Consider the following 19238-nt stretch of genomic DNA (forward strand, 5'->3'; position numbering starts at 1 on the left):
TTACTTTTTAAAATATGTGTTGTAAATAAATAAATAAATAAATCATTTTCATATTTTAATTTCAAAAAGAAAAAGTCAGAAAATATAGATTTAGATAAATGGTTAAATTATAACCAGAATATTAAATATAAAGTAACTTTTAAAACTTTAATATTTACGTTTCTTATTTGCTTCCATAAAGTTTTCATATTTTCTGACGCAACCGCTGACGTCACCGGCCGGCGTGACGCAGATCAGCACCGGAGTGATTAGACAGTGCCCGAGCGCGAGACCCAGCTGAGCTCTCCTGCTGCAGTCACACACACACACACACACACACACACACAGCATCCTGCTCGCGCTCAGGACGGGACACAGCTGAGTTTGCTCCTCATTCACTACACCGGCAGGCTGCGGAGGAAGCCGCGCGAGCACCTGGAAAAGGTAACGAAGTCGAATAAAACTAAACGTTAGCTAAAGTTTTAAGTTAAGCGGTTAAAAATGAAGAGTTACGTGACTTTATCTGAGCAAGTGCCGTGTGGGACACCCGCACGTGACGCTACAGTTTTTTAAACAGCAGTTTGTATGCGCTCGAGCGCGGAGCGGTTGGTGTGTGTATGAGTGAACAGGTATAACTGTCGTTGTGGGGACATAAAACTGTTAAGAACAGCACATAATGAGGACAAAATGCAAATCCTCAACGCAAATCATTAAATTTCACGGTTAAGACTTTGTCTAAGTTCAAAACTCTTAAGTTAAAGTTAAGTTGAGGTTAGGCATGTATTTAATTATGATTAAAGTTAGTCTTAAGGAAATATATGCAAGTGATGTAAAAAACGTACGGTTATGAGTGGGTGGTCTAGCTATATTTAGGATGCACAGTACCTGTAATGTACTGCAGTTTACTGTCTGATCTTGAACTAAGATAAAGTTACAGCAGAGTTTCTTTTTTAATCAATAAAAGGATAAGGATGGTGATATTCTTTAGTTTTATTTGGACATGTGTGGTGTTATGGAGTGCTGCAGGGATGACGTTTTTGTAAGCTAATGCGGAAGTTAGCATTGCTCTGTGTCCTTACTCAAATAGCCTATGGCATTTTCCATTGGATTTTGGATTAATGCAGAATATAAGCCATGTGGCAAACAAAAGTTTAAGATGCTTGTTTTGTTCAGCAAGATAATCCTCACAAATTAACACAACGTTTAAGATTTTTTAAGCAGAAATGCAATCACAAGAAGCAAAAAGCTAATGTTTGGATATACACAAACCACAACACGGTCACATCTGGCCAGTTGTTAGCGACCGCCTTTTTTAGGGCATGTTAAAGCTTCAAAGTTCTTGTATGGGGATTTTACTGACGCATTTTATTTCATAGAACAAAATATGAAAATCTCTTAAGTTTGTGTTAACCAAAGACCTTATTTCAGGCATCTGACCAAAAACCTAGTTAAACAAACCCATCGACTGAAGGGGGATTTATACTTGTGCGGCGGACCCTAAGCTGTAGCCTACGTACGTGGCCTACGCCGTTGTGAGCATTTATACTTGTGCGGTGGTGTCTCTGTGTCACTCTGCAGTTACACCTCCAAAACACTAGTCGACGGCAAAGGTTTCTGCGAAGTGCTGTTAAGTTTAGTTGATTCAAAACACACTTTATACACACATTAAACACAAATTAAACATGGCTGAATTGAGACAATTTCAAACACAAGTACACAAATCATTTTCACTATAACTTGCAACATTCACAGACAAAAAACTTGTCTTTTGCTGGACACATTTCTCCAGAAATACCACATGCTAATGTTATTAGCACAAGCCTATGGCATTTTACATTGTATAAATTAGCCTAGTGGTTAGCGGACTTCACTCTCTCTCTCTACTCATATGAAGCCATGAACAACAGCAACATGTAACAAAGGTAACAGTTACAAAGTTTGGCTCTATTACAACTCACAAGGTTCACTGACAAAACAACTATTTTTTACACTAATCACGTTTTCCAAACAAATATAACATGCTAATGTTATTAGCACAAGCCTATGGCATTTTACATTTTATAAATTAGCCTAGCAACGAGCGAAGATTTTCTCTGCTCATATGAAGCCAGGATAAATCACACACAAGACTTAAAATGTTATTTTTGTGGAGGCTTTATTGTCTTATCTGTGAAATTAAAGTAAGTAAAAGCTTTGTTTCCACCGAGGGAAATGGTTTCAGCTTATATTTCTGGGGAGGTGCACGTCAAGCTGCGGCGTAGGGTATGGCGTCGATTTGACACAGAAGTATAAACCCACATTAGAGACGAGGGAACGGGGAGTGCTAAAATACTAACTAATTTTCGTGTTTTAGGACTTTATAGAGCTCCATTGTTGTCCGGGATCAATTCAATCAGTGCCACAGACAGCGACAGAATATTGACAGACGGATTTCTGATCTTACCATGGGATTTGTAACAAAAATACAGCCTTATCCTTAATGATTTGCTCACAAGTTGCACTTATTAAGTAGCACGTTTCTGATGGACAATTACATTTACACTTAACAGGATCCGGTGGACGATCAGCAGAAGAGAAGGAGCAGGAGCTGTGGAGAAGTGTCATCAGGTTCAGCACAAACAGGAGTAATATAAGTGGCAGCTACTGAAGAGCCTGGGGCGTCTTCTTTTCTGGAACAGTGTTGTTGTATTCTTCTTCCAGTAAGGGAGGAGGAAGAGGAACTGTGGCTAACCTGCAGCCATGCACCGCTTAAGGACTACATTTGCAAGGCTTCGGCCTTTAACAGCTGCGCAGACAGCCCAGAGCCAATTGCAGCCCAGACTGCTGGTGATCGAGGGGGGTTTAAGGACATTTAAGCCTGCGAGGTGCCAGAACACATCCGTGGCTGCTGAGCCCTTTCTCAATGGCACCAGCTCTAACTATGTGGAGGAGATGTACTATGCATGGCTGGAAAACCCCAGGAATGTGCACAAGGTATGGAGCATATTTGTGTGTGTTTGATGTCCCACAGTTGAATTTGCCTCCAGGGGCACGGTCATCCACACATGCAAAACAGGTTCAGTGCATTCCCGCAATTCACAATGAATGAGATGTCCCAAACTTTTACTCTGAATGTCTTCCACCTTCTCCCTGAGGGAACTAAAGAAAGATCGGTGGTAACAGACACCTGTCTAAAATTTAATAGGGTTAAGGTACAAACTGACACTACCGGTATTGCCTGTGTTTGCTCAGGCATATTTGGATAGTTGAGCATCATAGCTGAAGGCAGTGGAGCAAGAGGTGAATGACAGATAGCACAGTAGATAGAGTAACAATCACTGTGAATGTCCTCTCATCAAAGATGCAGATGGGCCGGTTATGTCACATTGAAATATGTTGAGCAAAGGAATCCCTACACCAGTGTTGTGCACGTTAACGCTTCACAAGAGCTAGCTCGAAGTTTAGTTCGCACACCAGTGATGGCAGTGTTGGCAGCCTGAATCTGGCCAGTTTATCAGGCCACTCATTTATCCAGACTCTCAGAGGAATCGGGCAACTGGTCACGGCCCAACATATTTCTTCTGGCATGCAGAGTTTGTGCCAATGCTTGGCCAGGTAATTTGTGGCAACGGCCCAGTGATGGCAGTGTCGGTAGCCTGAATCAGGCTAGTTTATTTGGCCCAGTTCTGGGATGTCATTTATGCCGAGTCTCAGCGGAGTCAGGCAACTTGACACGGGTCGACTTATTTATTCCGGTGTGCTGAGTTTGGCCAGATGATTCTTTTTGGCTACCTGGGACAGATTGAAATTAACAAATTTATGTTAATTTCTTCTGTTTTATTATTGTTATTAATATACATATATATATATATATCTTACTGAATAAAACAAAATCTTGTAATTGTAATTCACTTTGAGATATTTCCCAGGACTGATCGGCTGCTTCAGCTCGATGTGCAATTTCAAATTAGTTGTTGATGTGGCTGACACAACTTGCATAAAAATGTTTGATTTTTTGCGTTGGAATCCAAACTGATTCTGAAACTCCTTCAAATATTCATATAAACTGGCTTTAGTGGTGATGTCACAGGTAGCTGCGAACTGCACTAGCCATACAGGTGATGTGTCAAAGTCTGTTCCCCTGTCGGAAAATTGCGTCACACCACCCTCTGTGGTTAGATAGGGAAAATGGTGGTTCAGATATAGGTAGGGGAAAACATATCGACGGGAACACAATCTTTCACACAACACCAGCATGCAAGGGCCATAAAACACAGAACCTGAGTGGAATTAACTGTGTGTTGAAAGTGAACGATGCTCACATTCATTTGTTGCAAATGGATACATTCAGTTCACCGTTCATCAAAAACATTATCATGTTCAAAACGCACGTTAATGTATAACGCTGCCCTCCACCATAGCTGAGCAAGTCATGTTAACCATGGAAACAAAGAGGGAATTATGTGCTAACAGTACAGTAATTTTTTGTCTAACTCAGAATGCTGAAAGTCTCATATTAGCTTTGGCTGAACTTTGGCATGTATGCAGACGGAGTACTATGGATTTTGTCCCCCATCTCTACCACTGGGAACCTGATAGCGGCCAGTATAAACAGGAGGAATGAGTACAGGTGAAATTAGATCATCCTATCCCACCTATTTTCAGAGAAATGTGAGTTGCACGTACAAAAATCAGTAACTGTATTGGTTTCAAGCAAGTTGCTTTATTTCTAAATACTGAAAATGCCCGTTATTAAACTGCTATGATACTGTGGCAATGAGTTTTCTTGTCCTCAGGCGCAGCAGTATAACCAGTAGTAGTTGTTCTGGTAATTATAGCACTGCTTATGATGGCTGTAACCCAAGGCTACCATTGCTACTACAATAATAAGACTTCATAGCACATTGTAAACATTGTGCTACAATGATATTACTCTAAGTACTGTAAAGGGACCAATTCAGGTTTCCACCCTCAGCCTGGAGATTACTTGAATTACTGACTCCATCCCGTAATCACTTTCTCCAAATCTGAAATGACCTCACTCATATAAATTCTGTAGACAAATCAAAACAACACTGAACAGCTCTGTTGAATTCAACCTCATATATATACGCAGGACCAGCATTTACAAACAAATCCTCCCTAATTACTAGAAATGCTGAGTAAAAGCAAAGTTACCGAGCTTATCTAGAACTTTAAACTTTGCTTTTGGGGGGCCAAGTAGAACAACCTCAGCTTTACAATCAATAAACGGATAAACATTATTAAGTGGATTAACCCCGAACCCTTTGACACAGACTTTCCCGTTGGAAAGCTGTTATAAAAATGGTCAAACAAGCATTGTGTGTAAAAGATGGAATGTGTTTCTTGTTGATGCAATGCCTTTAATGTACTTTACACTAAATACAATCTTTATTGTGCATACTATATTAAGTATGCCACTACCAGCTGCCTTTCACACTGACGTATGCTCAAGCAATAATCTTCTCTGCATACCTGTCTGAGCTACTGTTGAATGAAAGTTTTTCACAACATTAAATATGCTTTCTATGGTACATTATTAGCTCCTGTACTTTCCTCTTAACTCTACCTTACAGACCTGCAATGAGTTTTGAGTATGTCCAGTAAGCTCACCTGTCATACTCACAAATTCTTGCTAATCTAGTATACATTGGGACATTTCTCACATACACAAAATCCACGTACTACAGGGTTAGTGTTACCTGTCATCACTCCAAACTGCTTTAGATGAAACCAACTGCATTCCTATAAAAACCCCGTGGTCTAGTGCTTCATGTCCCTATCGGGTCTAGTGCAACAAAAGAAAGTTTGCTTTCACTCATCTCTGCAGCAGCTGCTCCTCAAATTCATCGATCTGATCTGATGCGCTCTGATCAATCCAACCACAAACTGATTGAGAGGAAGTCTTGAATGTAATGATCAAAAAGTTTGTCGCTCAGTTGTCCATCCCGCATCTTAAACTCATCTTAAAGGGAAACATATGCACTCACACAAAAGACAAAGTTTGCCAATCCGGTACATCTCGAACAACCATATGCCCCACACCCCCGCTGTCAGTTACTGCCACATATAAAGTCTAGTTCTGTGGGAAACACTGTACTATGCAGCTGGAACACACTACATACTCTATTTTATGTCATACTGACTATGAATTGTATGTAAGTATGCAATTTCAGACAAAGCCTGTGTCTTATGTAAGGGTTTGATCATATCAGTGTGGACTCAACAGGCACCCTGCAGTCATTGTCTCTTGGTAATGAGCTTTGTTACTGTGTTAATATCCTTAAGTGCTACAGTGGTGCAGTAAAAATATTTTGTCACACTTTACCTGTAAGCTGATATCCCACTATAGAGGTAATGAAGAGCTTCCTTTACACTGTGACAACACTGATCTTAAAAGCCTCTCACTGCAGTAAGCCAATTACTCTCCTCTGTGTAGAAACTCAAGTGAGAGGTCAAACACGGTCTACGACTCTGATCCAGACTAAAATATCTCAACTCTAAGATGGTTTGCCATGGAATTCGGTTCACACGGAGGATGAATTTTAATGATCTGTAAGTAAAATACCTTGACGTCCACTAGATATTTACTGGCACAAATATAGTAAAGGCATTTGAGGTTCCCAGACAATATGTTCTAATGGCATATGTGATTCCCTGACTTTTCTTCTAGTGTCGCCGTGAGATTGACATTTTTGGTCCAGAATAAAATGTCTTGACAACTACTAGAACCATTGCCATGAAATTTAGTGCAGACATTCATGTCCCTGTAGGGCTATTGAGCTATATTGTTCAGGGGGGCACATTTTCAGAAAGCAAAGGGCCCAGGGGCCATTTACATTTTTACAACCTCTCTCTTTTCTGTAGCAGCTTGCAGTTCAGTCAAAGCTTCACTGAATTTTTGCCATGTGACTGTTGTACCCAGCCAAGTCATCCATAGCTTCCCAGTTGTGCTGAGGAGTGCAAAATGTAATGTTTTGTACAGGATCTGGTTAGTGCAAATGTTTTTTGGTGAAATTTTAAACAAGACATGTAGAAAGAAGTGATTTTGATTTTAAAAAAAAATATATCATTATTATATGGTTAGAAGTGGTTATTTTTCCCTAACAAAAGTGTTCATCACACATTATACTTTCAACTACTGTCGGAAATGTGAAAATCCGACCATGATTTTACAGAAAACATACCTTTAAAACCTGAGTAGCTTTTGGGGATTAGAGGCAATTGCAACAAGTGCACTGGAGCACTCTGCTGGTTTGAAGGATTTGTTGTGGCAAAATGTCTGATATTTTAAAATTTTATTTATTTGTAAATAGAACAAATCGGCAGGTCGTGCCACCAGTTGAGTAGGCCTGCAGTTGGATGAACCCAAGGGTATTTTTGCTGCACCGTGAGGTTGACATTTTGGATTTTGAGTGAAATAGTCTTGACAACTATTGGTTCGATTGCAGGGAAATTTGCCAAAAAGGTATTAGATAAAATTTAGATTATTTCAGTGATCTCCTGCTTTAATCTTGGACAATTATCAGGTAAAAAAGTAAATAAATAAATAATATTTATTACTAAATACTACATATTTCTATGCCTTATTACAGTCATAAAAAGCTGCTAGCATGGCTTGTTAGTGTTGTGTTTGTGCACGCCTTAAGCAAGAGTTGTGACAACATACTGAATTATATAACAATAGCATAGTAGTGTATAATATTATAATATTTGTTCAAACATGTTGAGTAATTTGTCTCCTGTCTTTCTCTCTTCTGTTTCTCCCTGCAGTCCTGGGATATATTTTTCCGTAACGCTAACGCTGGGGCTCCGCCTGGTGCAGCCTACCAGAGCCCTCCACCCCTCAGTGGGACTTCTCAGGGACTGGCTAGTGCCCGGGCACTGGTGGGGGCTCAGCCCAATGTGGCAAAACTGGTGGCGGATCATCTAGCTGTACAATCACTCATACGAGCATATCAGGTAAACTACACACACCTGCACTTATCATGTCACACAGAGAGTGCTTTTTGCCTCGCTATTATAGCTTTGCGTTTTATTGCTTTTGCTATGTCTGCTAACATGTGCAGACATATGTTAGGAAATCTTCTATGAAGATTTCACCAGTTTGCAAATCACAGACAGATGCTAATCTGCAGAAATGGGTTGTTAAAGACAGACCTGTTAAACCCTCCACACATACTAGCAGAGCTGTGTCACCCTGTGTGTAGGTACGAGGGCATCACATAGCGAAGCTGGACCCCCTGGACATCAGCTGTGTAGACTTTGATGATGCCCCGTGCACCATTGGTTTCCAGAACGTTGGTGAGAAATATGAACCTGCTTACATCTTTACTAACACTTTCCTCTCCGTTCCTTTTCTTCCTGCTTACCTGTCATTTTTATCTTTGGATCCCTTTTGTCCTGAAACACTTGATCTCTTTGGTTATTCCCACCTTTTCTTTGCCTATTCATTATATTGTCAAACACATCACGCACCTTTCATTGAGTGTCTTCTGCATTGCTCTTGTTACCCCTTTCTTTTCTTTTCTTTGTTCACATGACCCACCCATCAATTCCCGCATAATATCTCAAGTAATCTCCCTCCATCGATGGCCTCCCGCCTCTTTAGTTTACTACCCATACTCTGTCTTACATGGTACATATACTGTAGGTACGGGGTCACCACGTGGCTTAGCTGGACCATGGCCATCAGCCATCATCATGGCTGCTGATGTGAAGCACCCCCTCTTATATCATCACCTGCCACAGTAAAGAGGGTGAGGAGAGCAAGTGTCACATTAGGAGGTGCTTTGTATTAAAGAGCAAGTGCTTGTAAACTTGCAAAATGCTCTCATCCCACCTTAAAAAAACTTGGCCACAGTCTCTAAATTGACAGAACTTACACTGTCTAAGGACATCATTATTATGGTGTAATTATGGAATTCTTTCTGACTTTTTCTGCAGCTTTTTAGTCATTTATACAGCAACACTTTCGAACAATTCATTCATTCATTCATCTTCTAACCGCTTCATCCTCTTGAGGGTCGCGGGGGGGCTGGAGCCTATCCCAGCTACATCGGGCGAGAGGCAGGGTTCACCCTGGACAGGTCGCCAGACTATCGCAGGGCTGATAGAGACAAACAACCATTCACACTCACATTCACACCTATGGATCACCCCAATCTGCATGTCTTTGGACTGTGGGAGGAAGCCGGAGTGCCCGGAGAGAACCCACGCTGACACGGGAAGAACATGCAAACTCCGCACAGAAGGGCTCCCACGCCCGGGATCGAACCGGCAACCCTCTTGCTGTGAGGCGAGAGTGCTAACCACCACACCACCGTGCCGCCCCTTTCGAACAATTATAAAACAATAATACAAGTAATACTTTATAACCATTAATAAGAACATTTTGATGGTGAAAATCATTTTTGCAGGTGTATATTCTCCTTTACTATAGCTTAAAGATATAATATGTGACATTACAGCATTAAAATGTCTAAAAACAACTAGCCCAATGTTATATATATTTTGTTGAGTTATCCCAAACATTTCCAGCAATGTTCAAACCCAGAGAAATCTGTGATTATCTGTCAAGGACATGGTCCATGTCATTTGATCCCTGTCGCCTGTCAGTGGCATCATATCCCCTTTTGCTTATGCGTCAGGGTTGTGGTTGTCTGCCTGAAGCTGTCATATACTGACTTTTATGTAGTTTCAAGCCAAATTTTCAGGATGCACTTTTTAGATCTTGATTTTTTTAAACTATATATTCTTACTGGAAAGGATTTTAGGCATCTGGGTCTTAAGTTATCACAGAAACAAGCTGAGCAAACACTAGTGGCAGCTCATCTCCAGCCCCTGCCAAGCCAAACACTACTGATTTTTAACATGAAACTGCTTTATTCTGTGTTTTTACTGGTTTTAATCACTGGGTCCATTTGTTTTGGCAAGGTGGAGACCTCTGCAGATAATTCAGCTCCCACCAAACCCCCTCCCCAACAGTGGCGATTGCTCGAAGACTGTAAGGGAAACCCAGAGTGGGTTGTTCCACAATAGCGAAACTAGACAGTCATTGGATAAATGCTCAGTTTTGTCCTGTCCATCGGATGCTCAGCGTCTCTGGGGGTCTATGGGGCAGTGGGCTGGCCTCGGCTGGCCTGGACGCTGGGCTTCTGCATGATGATTGGATGATCTGTCTGAGGCTGAATCCCTTTTTGATTGACAGGAAAATGAGCGAATCAGCGATCTTGAAATATAAACCACCACTGGAGCATTTTTCAAGTTTCATTCCGTTGTTCCGAGTTGATCTGGAGAATTTTCCAATCCTCTTAGTGACTTTTTCTTTGTTAAAAATGACTAGCGACAAATCTAGCATCTTTTTCTGGTGTTATTGGAGACTGTACTCGTGTTTGGAGACTCTGACTGCTGTCGCTCTGCAGTTACTGTCCCCAACGAGCAGCGGGTGCTGCTGTGAGCCCCTCCACCGGCCCAAAGCACTCACAGGCAGTCACGCTAGCCTCACGCAGCAGCCCCAGAGGGTAGAATTTACGTATAAATAAACGGACACATGTAGGCCGAAAATGAGCTTCCCCTCCTTGAAAGACCAGCAGCCGCACTGCCCCCCAAACATCTGGATCTTAAGTTATCAGAGAAAAATGGTGAGCACACATTAGCAGAGTCCCTCCGTGGTGACCATAACAGCATAGGAAACACATATTTTACATGAAACGTGATTTTAACTTGAAACTGGTTTAGTTAGTGTTTTTACTGTTTTAATCACTGGGTTCGTTTTGGAGCAGAAGAGACCTCTGGTAAAAACCTCCTGAACAGCAAACACTGATCAAATGCTCCAGAAACTGACTACAATAATGGCATTAATTCATCTTTTGTTGTTGTATTCATTTAGAGACCTGTAGCTGAAGAAAATTACTTATTGTACGTTTAATGGGTAGTTTATGAACCATGCCTACCAAGCACAAGTCTAGGCACTCAAAGGTCAAAGACATCCTCATGTTTTTTTGTCTCCTGAGTATTTTAATATTCAGTATTTGCTGATTCTTCTGCATGGGAACACATATATTCCACTTGCCTTTATACTATCTGCAATGCTTGAATAGGGAAAATGATGATTTGTCTTAAAACTACTCTGAAATCTGTTTTAATTACCTTGAAAACATCTTAAAAATCATTCAATTTAAGTGTGTGATACTCACAGACACCCTGAGCAGAAGGATTTAAGAAAATATAACCTGCACCACAGGTTCCTTTGATGCTTTCCTGTAAGATTTTGAATAGTGTCTCCAAGTATTTTTTATAATATCTGTGGAGAGGAGTGTCATTTTGCAGCTATTAATGTGGCAGGAATCTTTGGAAAACTGTGAGACAGCCTTGTGAAATATACTGAATACTTTTTGGTACAAGCGTCTCAAAGCTGTCACCTTGAACTGTGACACGGAAATAGTGCTGAAGATTTTTCATTGTTATCTGACATTATATGGACTGAACAATACGAGAGGAAATAAGATTAGATTGAAGATTAATCGATAAACCCTCCAGTTAGTATGTTTAACCTTCAAAATATTGCTGAAAGAGACACAAAAGATGGACAGAGCGTTCACATGTGTTTGACAAATGACCCTCACAGGTGTTCTCAGTTTGACCTCTGTCTCCTTCTGAAGTCAGTCCCAAACAAATTATTAAACTGCAGACTTTGTGGATTATCTTAGTAGAAGAAAGGATTGTTAAAGATTAACTAACATTATTGACTGCAATTATTGCTGCTTATTATAAAGAGTAAGTTATTAATAATTGGTCCTTGGTTTTTGACTTTCTAAGAGGCCATGACGATGAATCAAGTCAGTCTAGATTGTTATTCATTCATGTCTTTATTTGTACCCTAATAAGTCATGTTTGGTCTTGCACGTGTGTATCCTGTTGTTCATATCAGTACATGCTGTATAGTAAGTCGCAGTTTCTGAGGAACGAAGATAAGACAGTATGCTTTAATGGCTGGTAGTTTGAGTGCTGTTGTGACTGCAGATAAATGGAGAGACTGTAAGCACGTTAGCATGGTGACGTTAGCATTGAGCTCAAAGCACTGCTTTGACTAGGATCAGCATTAAAGAGCTGCCTGCATGGCTTTAGACTCTGGTTCATTTGTATTTATGTCCTCGTTTATTTTACCTGTTTATTATTAGAATTATATTATTAGAATTTCCTCAATGCTCATTGTTGACGAGGTGTGTACTGCAAGCTGAATTATCCGCAGTTGTCTCTGACTCTCTAAAAACGAATGGACCGGGTGACTTAAACCAGTAAAAAAACCCTGAAAAAGCAGTTTCACGTTACAAATCAGTGTCTCTCCCATGCTGTTTGGCATGTCGGAGATGGCCTGTTTGCCTAGCAAATGTGCAAATGTGTGTTCACCTCTTCTCTCTGATAACCTAATGTGTGCTCACTTTATTTCTGGCAGACGTTCAGGAGGTTTTGAAGAGAACCCAAATTATCTGCAAAGGTCTCCTGCTCTCCAAAACAAACAAACCCGGTGATTTACCCAGTAAAAACAATGAATAAAGCAGTTTAACGTTACAAAAATTCTGTGTTTGTCTGACGCTGTTTGGCATGTTGGAGACAGTCCGCTAGCCCAGCACCTGCTAATATGTGCTCACCTTCTTTGCTGATAACTTAAAATCCAGATGCTCAGGAGGTTTTTACCGAGAGCTGAATGGCCCTTTTCCGAGACAGTGATTGGTTTGTCCATCCTGGGCTACTGTAGAACATAGCTATATCCCCCTAACCCCGACACACTGGGCCTTTAATGTCTTTATAGTTGACCCAGTAATTCATATTTGGTGTTGCACATGTGTATCCTGTTGCTTATTATCAGCCCTTGCTGTACAGCAGGTTATAGTTTCTGAGAGAACAAGATAAGAGAGCATGCTTTATGGTTGACACACCACTTTCTGTACCTATCAGTTTAAATGTTTGGGAAGTGAGCTGGCAATTTACTGACTTACTTTAGTTTGATTGTGGATTCAGGTGTCTGAAACATTGATCCATTACTGTTACATGTTAACTAAACATTGACCTGTCAGTTATGTCGCAGTATTTCAAAGAGTTGGAACAATTTGAACAGTGTGTTTGCTGTGGTGTGTCCAGCATGCCTGCAGCAACCTGCCATTGTGTCTAATGAAAAGGTTGGGCCTCTGAGTTCAAACGCAGGCGATTGTCATGAGCTGTAATAGGATGTTTCCACAGTTAATAGTGGTATTGTTTAGTTTTTCTTTGTCCTGGTGGCGCTGAGGTTCACAGTGGTTGGACAATAGGTTGGTGTCAGGGTCCAGATCAGCCCTAAGAGAACAAATGAGAAGCTCTGTGTGAAACTTAACCTACAGTGTGTGTGTGTTTGTGCCTCTCCATGCCTCCAGAGTTCTCTCACCATAAAGAACATCTGTGTAATCTCACTGGGTGTAGGAGGAGAACCTCAAACTTTGCTCTTTGCTCTTTTAGTGAGATCTAACCGTCGGCCTACAGCCAGGCTGCTTTCGGTCTGTAGGTTTCATTGTGAAGTTCAATTTTAAACAAGTTTCCTGTGGTTTATCATTAGCTCATTAACTAGTGTTTGGGTTGTCCCGGTCTCCTCTATGTTGGTTTTCATCTCTTCTTTTGGTAAACGGTGAAGAGCTGCAGGAATGGTACTGCTAGGAAAGGAGGTGTGTGTGTTTGTTGGCTCCTGCTAACCTTTGCTCAGCAGCCTGTGGGGTCAAACAGGATTTATAAGAGATAAGACTTTATTGTCTTCTGTCTGTACACAGTGCAGTACACTACATCGAGGGACAAAGTTGTGTTTCCCTGGAACCCTGTGCAAAACAAAAGAATGAATGAACGTAAGGTGCAGACAACAAGGTACAAAAAACAGGCACTGAACAATATCCAAGACAAGGTACAAACATATCATGCAAAAACAAACATGTAGTGTAATTAGGCCTGTCATGATAATCATTGACTTATTGTACGATATATGGACATGACCTTGATCATTTTGGAGACCTCAATATTGCCTGTTTGTTTACCTAGGAATGTCACCAACATGAAGTCAGAAAAACAGGGTTTCCACGGTCATGAAATTCCTGGAAAAATGAGGACATCAGAAAAAAGTGTTTCCTAGGCCTTGAAATAGTTTTACAGAATGTTTTGAAAAAGTTTTGAATATTCATGGTGTTGGCTATTGTTTAAAACATGTTCATTAAAAATCCCAAAACAGGTACACAACATCGACTAATTTAAAATCTAGTGTTGCACTCGATGACCGTTGAAACGTCACTAGTATCTCATGAGCTGTGTATGCAGCCAGTTGGCAATGGGAATGTCTAACAAGCAAGTCAAGTTAGCAAATGCTAGCAGTTCACTTATCCACAAATGTCCGGGAAGTGTGTGTTTAATAATGTTTGGCTTTTGAACGACAAGTATAATACATGACTAGAGAGAGGCACTACAGCTGCACTGGATGTAGGCTCTGCGCCAAAACATTCGACGTTAGTAGCAACATGGGGGAAGCATCTCTGGAAGCTTAGTCTCACTCCGAAGTCATCGAAATCACTTTGGCAGTGACTTGCGGCATCAGAAAACCAACCAAAAGAGGCGTCCTTTAACGTCGGCATGATATGCAGCTGGTTTTCTGTTATAGTTTAATGGTGCCTGGCGGTGTCAGGGGGAAATGTGGTGGGGTGAGGATGAAAGCTAAGGTGGCAAATGAGTGGGGCGGACGGGACGGGTGGTGGATGGGTCCAACAACCATTGACTTTGACCTGAGAGAGCAGTGTTTGCGTCTCGTAAGATTCTAGAGCCAAACCGTGTTCTTTTTTCCTAAACCTAACCACATGCTTTTGTTGCTGTACCTAACCATGTGTTTGTTGTTGAAGGAAAAAACGTCAATTTGCAGTGTTGTACTGCCATAGTGCGTTTATATTGAAAGAGACTGTATGTAGACGTTAAACTTCCTGTGAAGAGGGTGCATTTTGAAAGAAGACAATACATGTAACAGGAAGAACTTGACACGGCATCCAAGAACGTCAACAACCAACGCACCTAGGGTACCTTGGACGTCTTGTGTGGACGTGGAAAGTCCATGACCAAACGAGGTCGTAGTCAGACTGTTGTCTCTGGTCAGCCATGCCAAAGGGAAAAAGTGTCAAGGAAACCAAAGAAACACTCAACATACTGCTAGTGTCTGCACATCTTTCACGCCAACTGTAGCCAGGCCAGATGACGATACCGCTTTGTGTCTACTGTTTTTGTAGACATTCTTTGTAGGTATTCAATTCCATATTCCACGCTTCAGTTTTGTTACAATATCTGTCCTAGCACATTGGAGTAGGAGTCTCATTATTTTACCCTATAATTACAAAATTGGCCTAACGTTACCTGCTTTAACCTACTTGAATAAAGTCATGAAAATGCAGTAAAACGTTGGAAAGGTTATGAAAAAGTTTTGAAAATCCATTGGTAAAAATGTGTGGGAACCCTGGAATAAACAGCAGAGTTTTCTCAGCCATTATAAGACTTGGGGGCAGTGATTGCACAAGTCCGTAGAGAAATAAAACAACACTTCAAAGACAGAACAGCGTAGCTTGTCGGTAGTTTGCAGCTGCACTTTCTGAGTAGTAGAGGCACAGTCCTGACAGTCATTTGTGTGCCAACCCCTCGCAGTGAACCAAAAAGTCCTTTGTTTGTAGTTTTTCTCGCCAATAACTTCATCCTCCACTTTGTAAATCCACCAGCAAACCACCAGGCTCCTAGGCCGTCGATCCCCAGGAGCCGACTGCAGCACAGCAGCCGAATTATGGACGTAACGGCTGTGTTCTAAGCTTGTCCGTTAGTTGCAAGAGGCATCAAAAGTTCATGACAGGATAAGTGCAGTGTTAGAACATTTTAAACACAAGTTGTGTAAATAAATGTAAACAAATGTACATTGTGAAAAGCAATGTCCTGAGGATGTTTATGTAGTAGGTTGTGCCAGTAGTCTAAGTAAAGTGAGGAAGGGTTTGAACACGTGCTTGTGTTTGTGGATGGATGTGTGTATGTGAGCGAGCTTTGTTTCCTCTGTTATTTGTCTGTGGGGCGGTTCACAGGTGTAGGGTTAGGGAGGAAAGTCTAAAGATCCCTTATGTAACGCAGAGAGCTGACTGTGGTGTATTGGATTGTAAAGCCCCTGTCGTCAGCACAGCACCCTGCAATAATGTGCTGACAGAGACGTACAAACACAGACAACTTATCTCTGTTTGGTGTAACCAGGACATCACATTCTTTAGATAAACACCAGCTATCATAACTTGTCTCAGACCGATCCTCCTCAGAATATAGACAGTATTTTACAGGCAAATCCAACCCAGCGGTCCTGTTTGTTGTTTGTTGTTTGTTGTTTGTTTGTGTTCAGTTGGAAGCACACTGGCTGCCTGTGTGTTGTCTAACACCACTTATCTAATCCACTGTGTGGTTTATTATAGGGTCAATTTAAGAAGTTCTGCTTTTATTTTAGTTTATTGTTTATTAACAAGGATCCCCATTAGCTGACGCCAAGACGCCGGCTAGTCTTCCTGGGGTCCGAAAACTTTACAGTATCATAAAAATACAAATACAATTTAACAGATCACACAAAACATATTTACACAATAAGAAAGCATGCAAATAATTTAAAATAATACAAGGCTCAACATTGTCATCGTTGGCTCTCTAATAAGTGACATCTCAGATTCTTTTTGAAGAAGGCTATACCTTGAGTTTCTGTAATGACTCTTGGAAGACAGTTCTGTGCACGGATGGCCCTGTGAAGAACAGCTCTTGATTTTGCCAGGGGTAGACTAATCAAGCCTCTACTTGCCCCTCTGGTGAAATACATGTGCATGTTCAATCTATAAATTATTTTATTAGGGACCTCAGCCAAAATCATTTACCCCCAAAAGTGTCAAAATGGCCTCTCTAGTGCAACCTAGACATACAAAAATTGCCACTGCAGCCCGTAGGAATGTCCTAGAAAGATTAAACCAAAACTGGCTTGTTTGTCTCATCAAGACCCACAAATCACGTGCAGACACCCCTGACCTAAATCCAACAGAAAGTGAGCTAGTGCCTGTGAAAGTAACATGAGCAAATGTGGAGAAATTGTCAGCTGTGAGCTAGAGTGGAGAGGGGTCTAAAATCTAAAACGTTTGTCTTTAACAGTCTACGTGAGCTGGAGGCCGAAATGGCAAAAGTCCAAGGTCCTGCCCAACGCTGCTTGCAGCTTTAATTATAAATTAATTTAGGGTTATGGGTTAAAATAACCTTCTAGAAGAAGAAAAGTAGGTTGGCAGATAGCCTTTTCTCAACATTTAGCCAAATGAGACGTACATGCATTTCGCGTGTATTAGTCATGTAAGAGCAGCCCAGGACTAGTCTAGCAGCCTTGTTTTGTGCCACTTGTAACATATTAGGAAGATGCTTCGAGGCAGAACCCCATACTGCAGAGCAATAGTCCAGGTGGCACAAGATTAAAGCACATGCAATTTGGAAGGAAGGGTGCACACTTTCTTACGGTAGCAACAGCTCATTTTTGAGACAGTATTCCTGATTTTAGCTTTTTCAACTTGCTGTATTTGATTTTAGCCAAGTCCAGTCAATATTTGTTTACATAAGCTCACAAAGCCAAAGACAGTCAGTAAAATGACGAATTTACAGCCATTAGTGGTAAAATAAAATTTGTTACACAACATTTCTGAGGTTTTTTTGCTTATTTTATTCAAAAATGTGCTGATTGTTCTGAACCAAAAACAGAATCACGTATTACAATAGTTACTTTGCTTCCTTAAATGTACTTTTACCCTCATTTATTCAAAATGAAAAAAAAAAGTTATAATATGTTTTTTAGTAAAACTGAAAAATTCATTGGGGCCAACTTCTCAACTGTGAGAATTTGCTCTCTCTTTCTTTAATGTGATATTACACTGAGTATTTTTGGGTCTTAGACAGTTTGTCGGACACTAGTCTCTATACAGACTCTACATTCAGTGAATGTAGAGTCTGTAGGCAAACCCTAGACTCACAAGTCTTTAGACATTTTGCTTAACTAAAGACAGATGACTTTCTCCTTGATTTTGTGTTTAGATGGGCGGAAACAATTTCAGAGTTTAAAAAAACTCCCTACGTTGCAGAACCAATAGTAAATCTGCAGGGCGGTCCTTCGGTGGCTCGCTGAACTCTTGTGCTTGTAAACATAGTCCGACTAGAAACACGTGTAGCGGTACAAAATGGCTCAGCCGCGCTCGCAGAAAACGCCATCAAAGTTAGTGGATGTTTGTCACGTTTGCGGCGACACATTCTCGCCAACTAAAAGAAACAAACATAATCTTTTACAAGGCCATGAGGCCATTGTGGACGAGAAAAGGGGGAGCGCACATTTCCGAAAAGGCGTGTCCTTTTAAAAAATACAAGAGGCGTTGCTTTGTTGCCGACCCTTTTCGCCGGTGTGTTAAACACACTTTAGAAAGGAGTGTCCCCAGACTATCAGAAGGCGGAGATCTCTGATTGTCTGGTGGCGAGACTAGGCAAACCCTGGAGATCTTGCCTCCGGAGGAAGAGCGGAAGAGCCCTGGTTTCCGGTTGTAGGCTGTTTGTAGTCCGCGCGATATTGACCAATCACGTTTGAGCCGGCTGCAGTTGTTGCCAGATTAAACGGTCCACTGCAAACTCTGGTCGGACACAAAATGAAAACATTTTAAGACATTCAAGAAATTTTTGGCATGATTATGCTCTATTTTCTGACATTTTATAGACTACTCGGTTAATCAATATATCAATTAATTGAGAGAATAGAAATTGTAGAATTTTCATTGATTTATTTCAGTTTATTTCTGGCATAATCTGCAAGATTTTTAATCACTACATAGCAGATCAGCACAACATGCAAAAAACATGACAGTTGTCTACAAACAAGAATATAATTCAGCCTATAAGGAGAACAAAGTTGGGGCGCTGGTGGCTTAGTGGCAGAGCAGGCGCCCCATGTACAAGGCTGTTGCTGCAGCGGCCCGGGTTTGACTCCAGCCTGTGGCCCTTTACTGCATGTCACTCCCTCTCTCTCTTCCCCCTTCACGCTTGTCTGTCCTATCCATTAAAGGCTAAAAAGCCCCAAAAAAATCTTTAAAAAAAAAAAAATATTTACTTGGGTCAGTGGAGCAGTTTGTTTAGGAAAATTTCTCAGAAAATCAACAACTACTGATTGAACAAAGTCAGCAAAA

At 41.0% G+C, this 19238-nt stretch overlaps 1 protein-coding gene across 1 annotated transcript in view; it reads left to right on the plus strand.

Annotated features, from left to right (window-relative positions):
• Positions 1-284: 284 nt before the first annotated feature.
• ogdhb (oxoglutarate dehydrogenase b) overlaps positions 285-19238 on the plus strand; it is a 38174-nt gene continuing 19220 nt past the window's right edge. The window contains exons 1-4 of the mRNA XM_049603871.1: positions 285-423; positions 2529-2952; positions 7753-7941; positions 8190-8283. Of these exons, the coding sequence (XP_049459828.1) occupies positions 2719-2952; positions 7753-7941; positions 8190-8283 (517 nt within the window). The 5' untranslated portion in view covers positions 285-423; positions 2529-2718. The remainder of the gene's footprint in view (positions 424-2528; positions 2953-7752; positions 7942-8189; positions 8284-19238) is intronic.

This window comes from Epinephelus fuscoguttatus, linkage group LG18 (genome assembly GCF_011397635.1).
Source record: "Epinephelus fuscoguttatus linkage group LG18, E.fuscoguttatus.final_Chr_v1".
Classification (NCBI taxonomy): Eukaryota; Metazoa; Chordata; class Actinopteri; order Perciformes; family Serranidae; genus Epinephelus; species Epinephelus fuscoguttatus.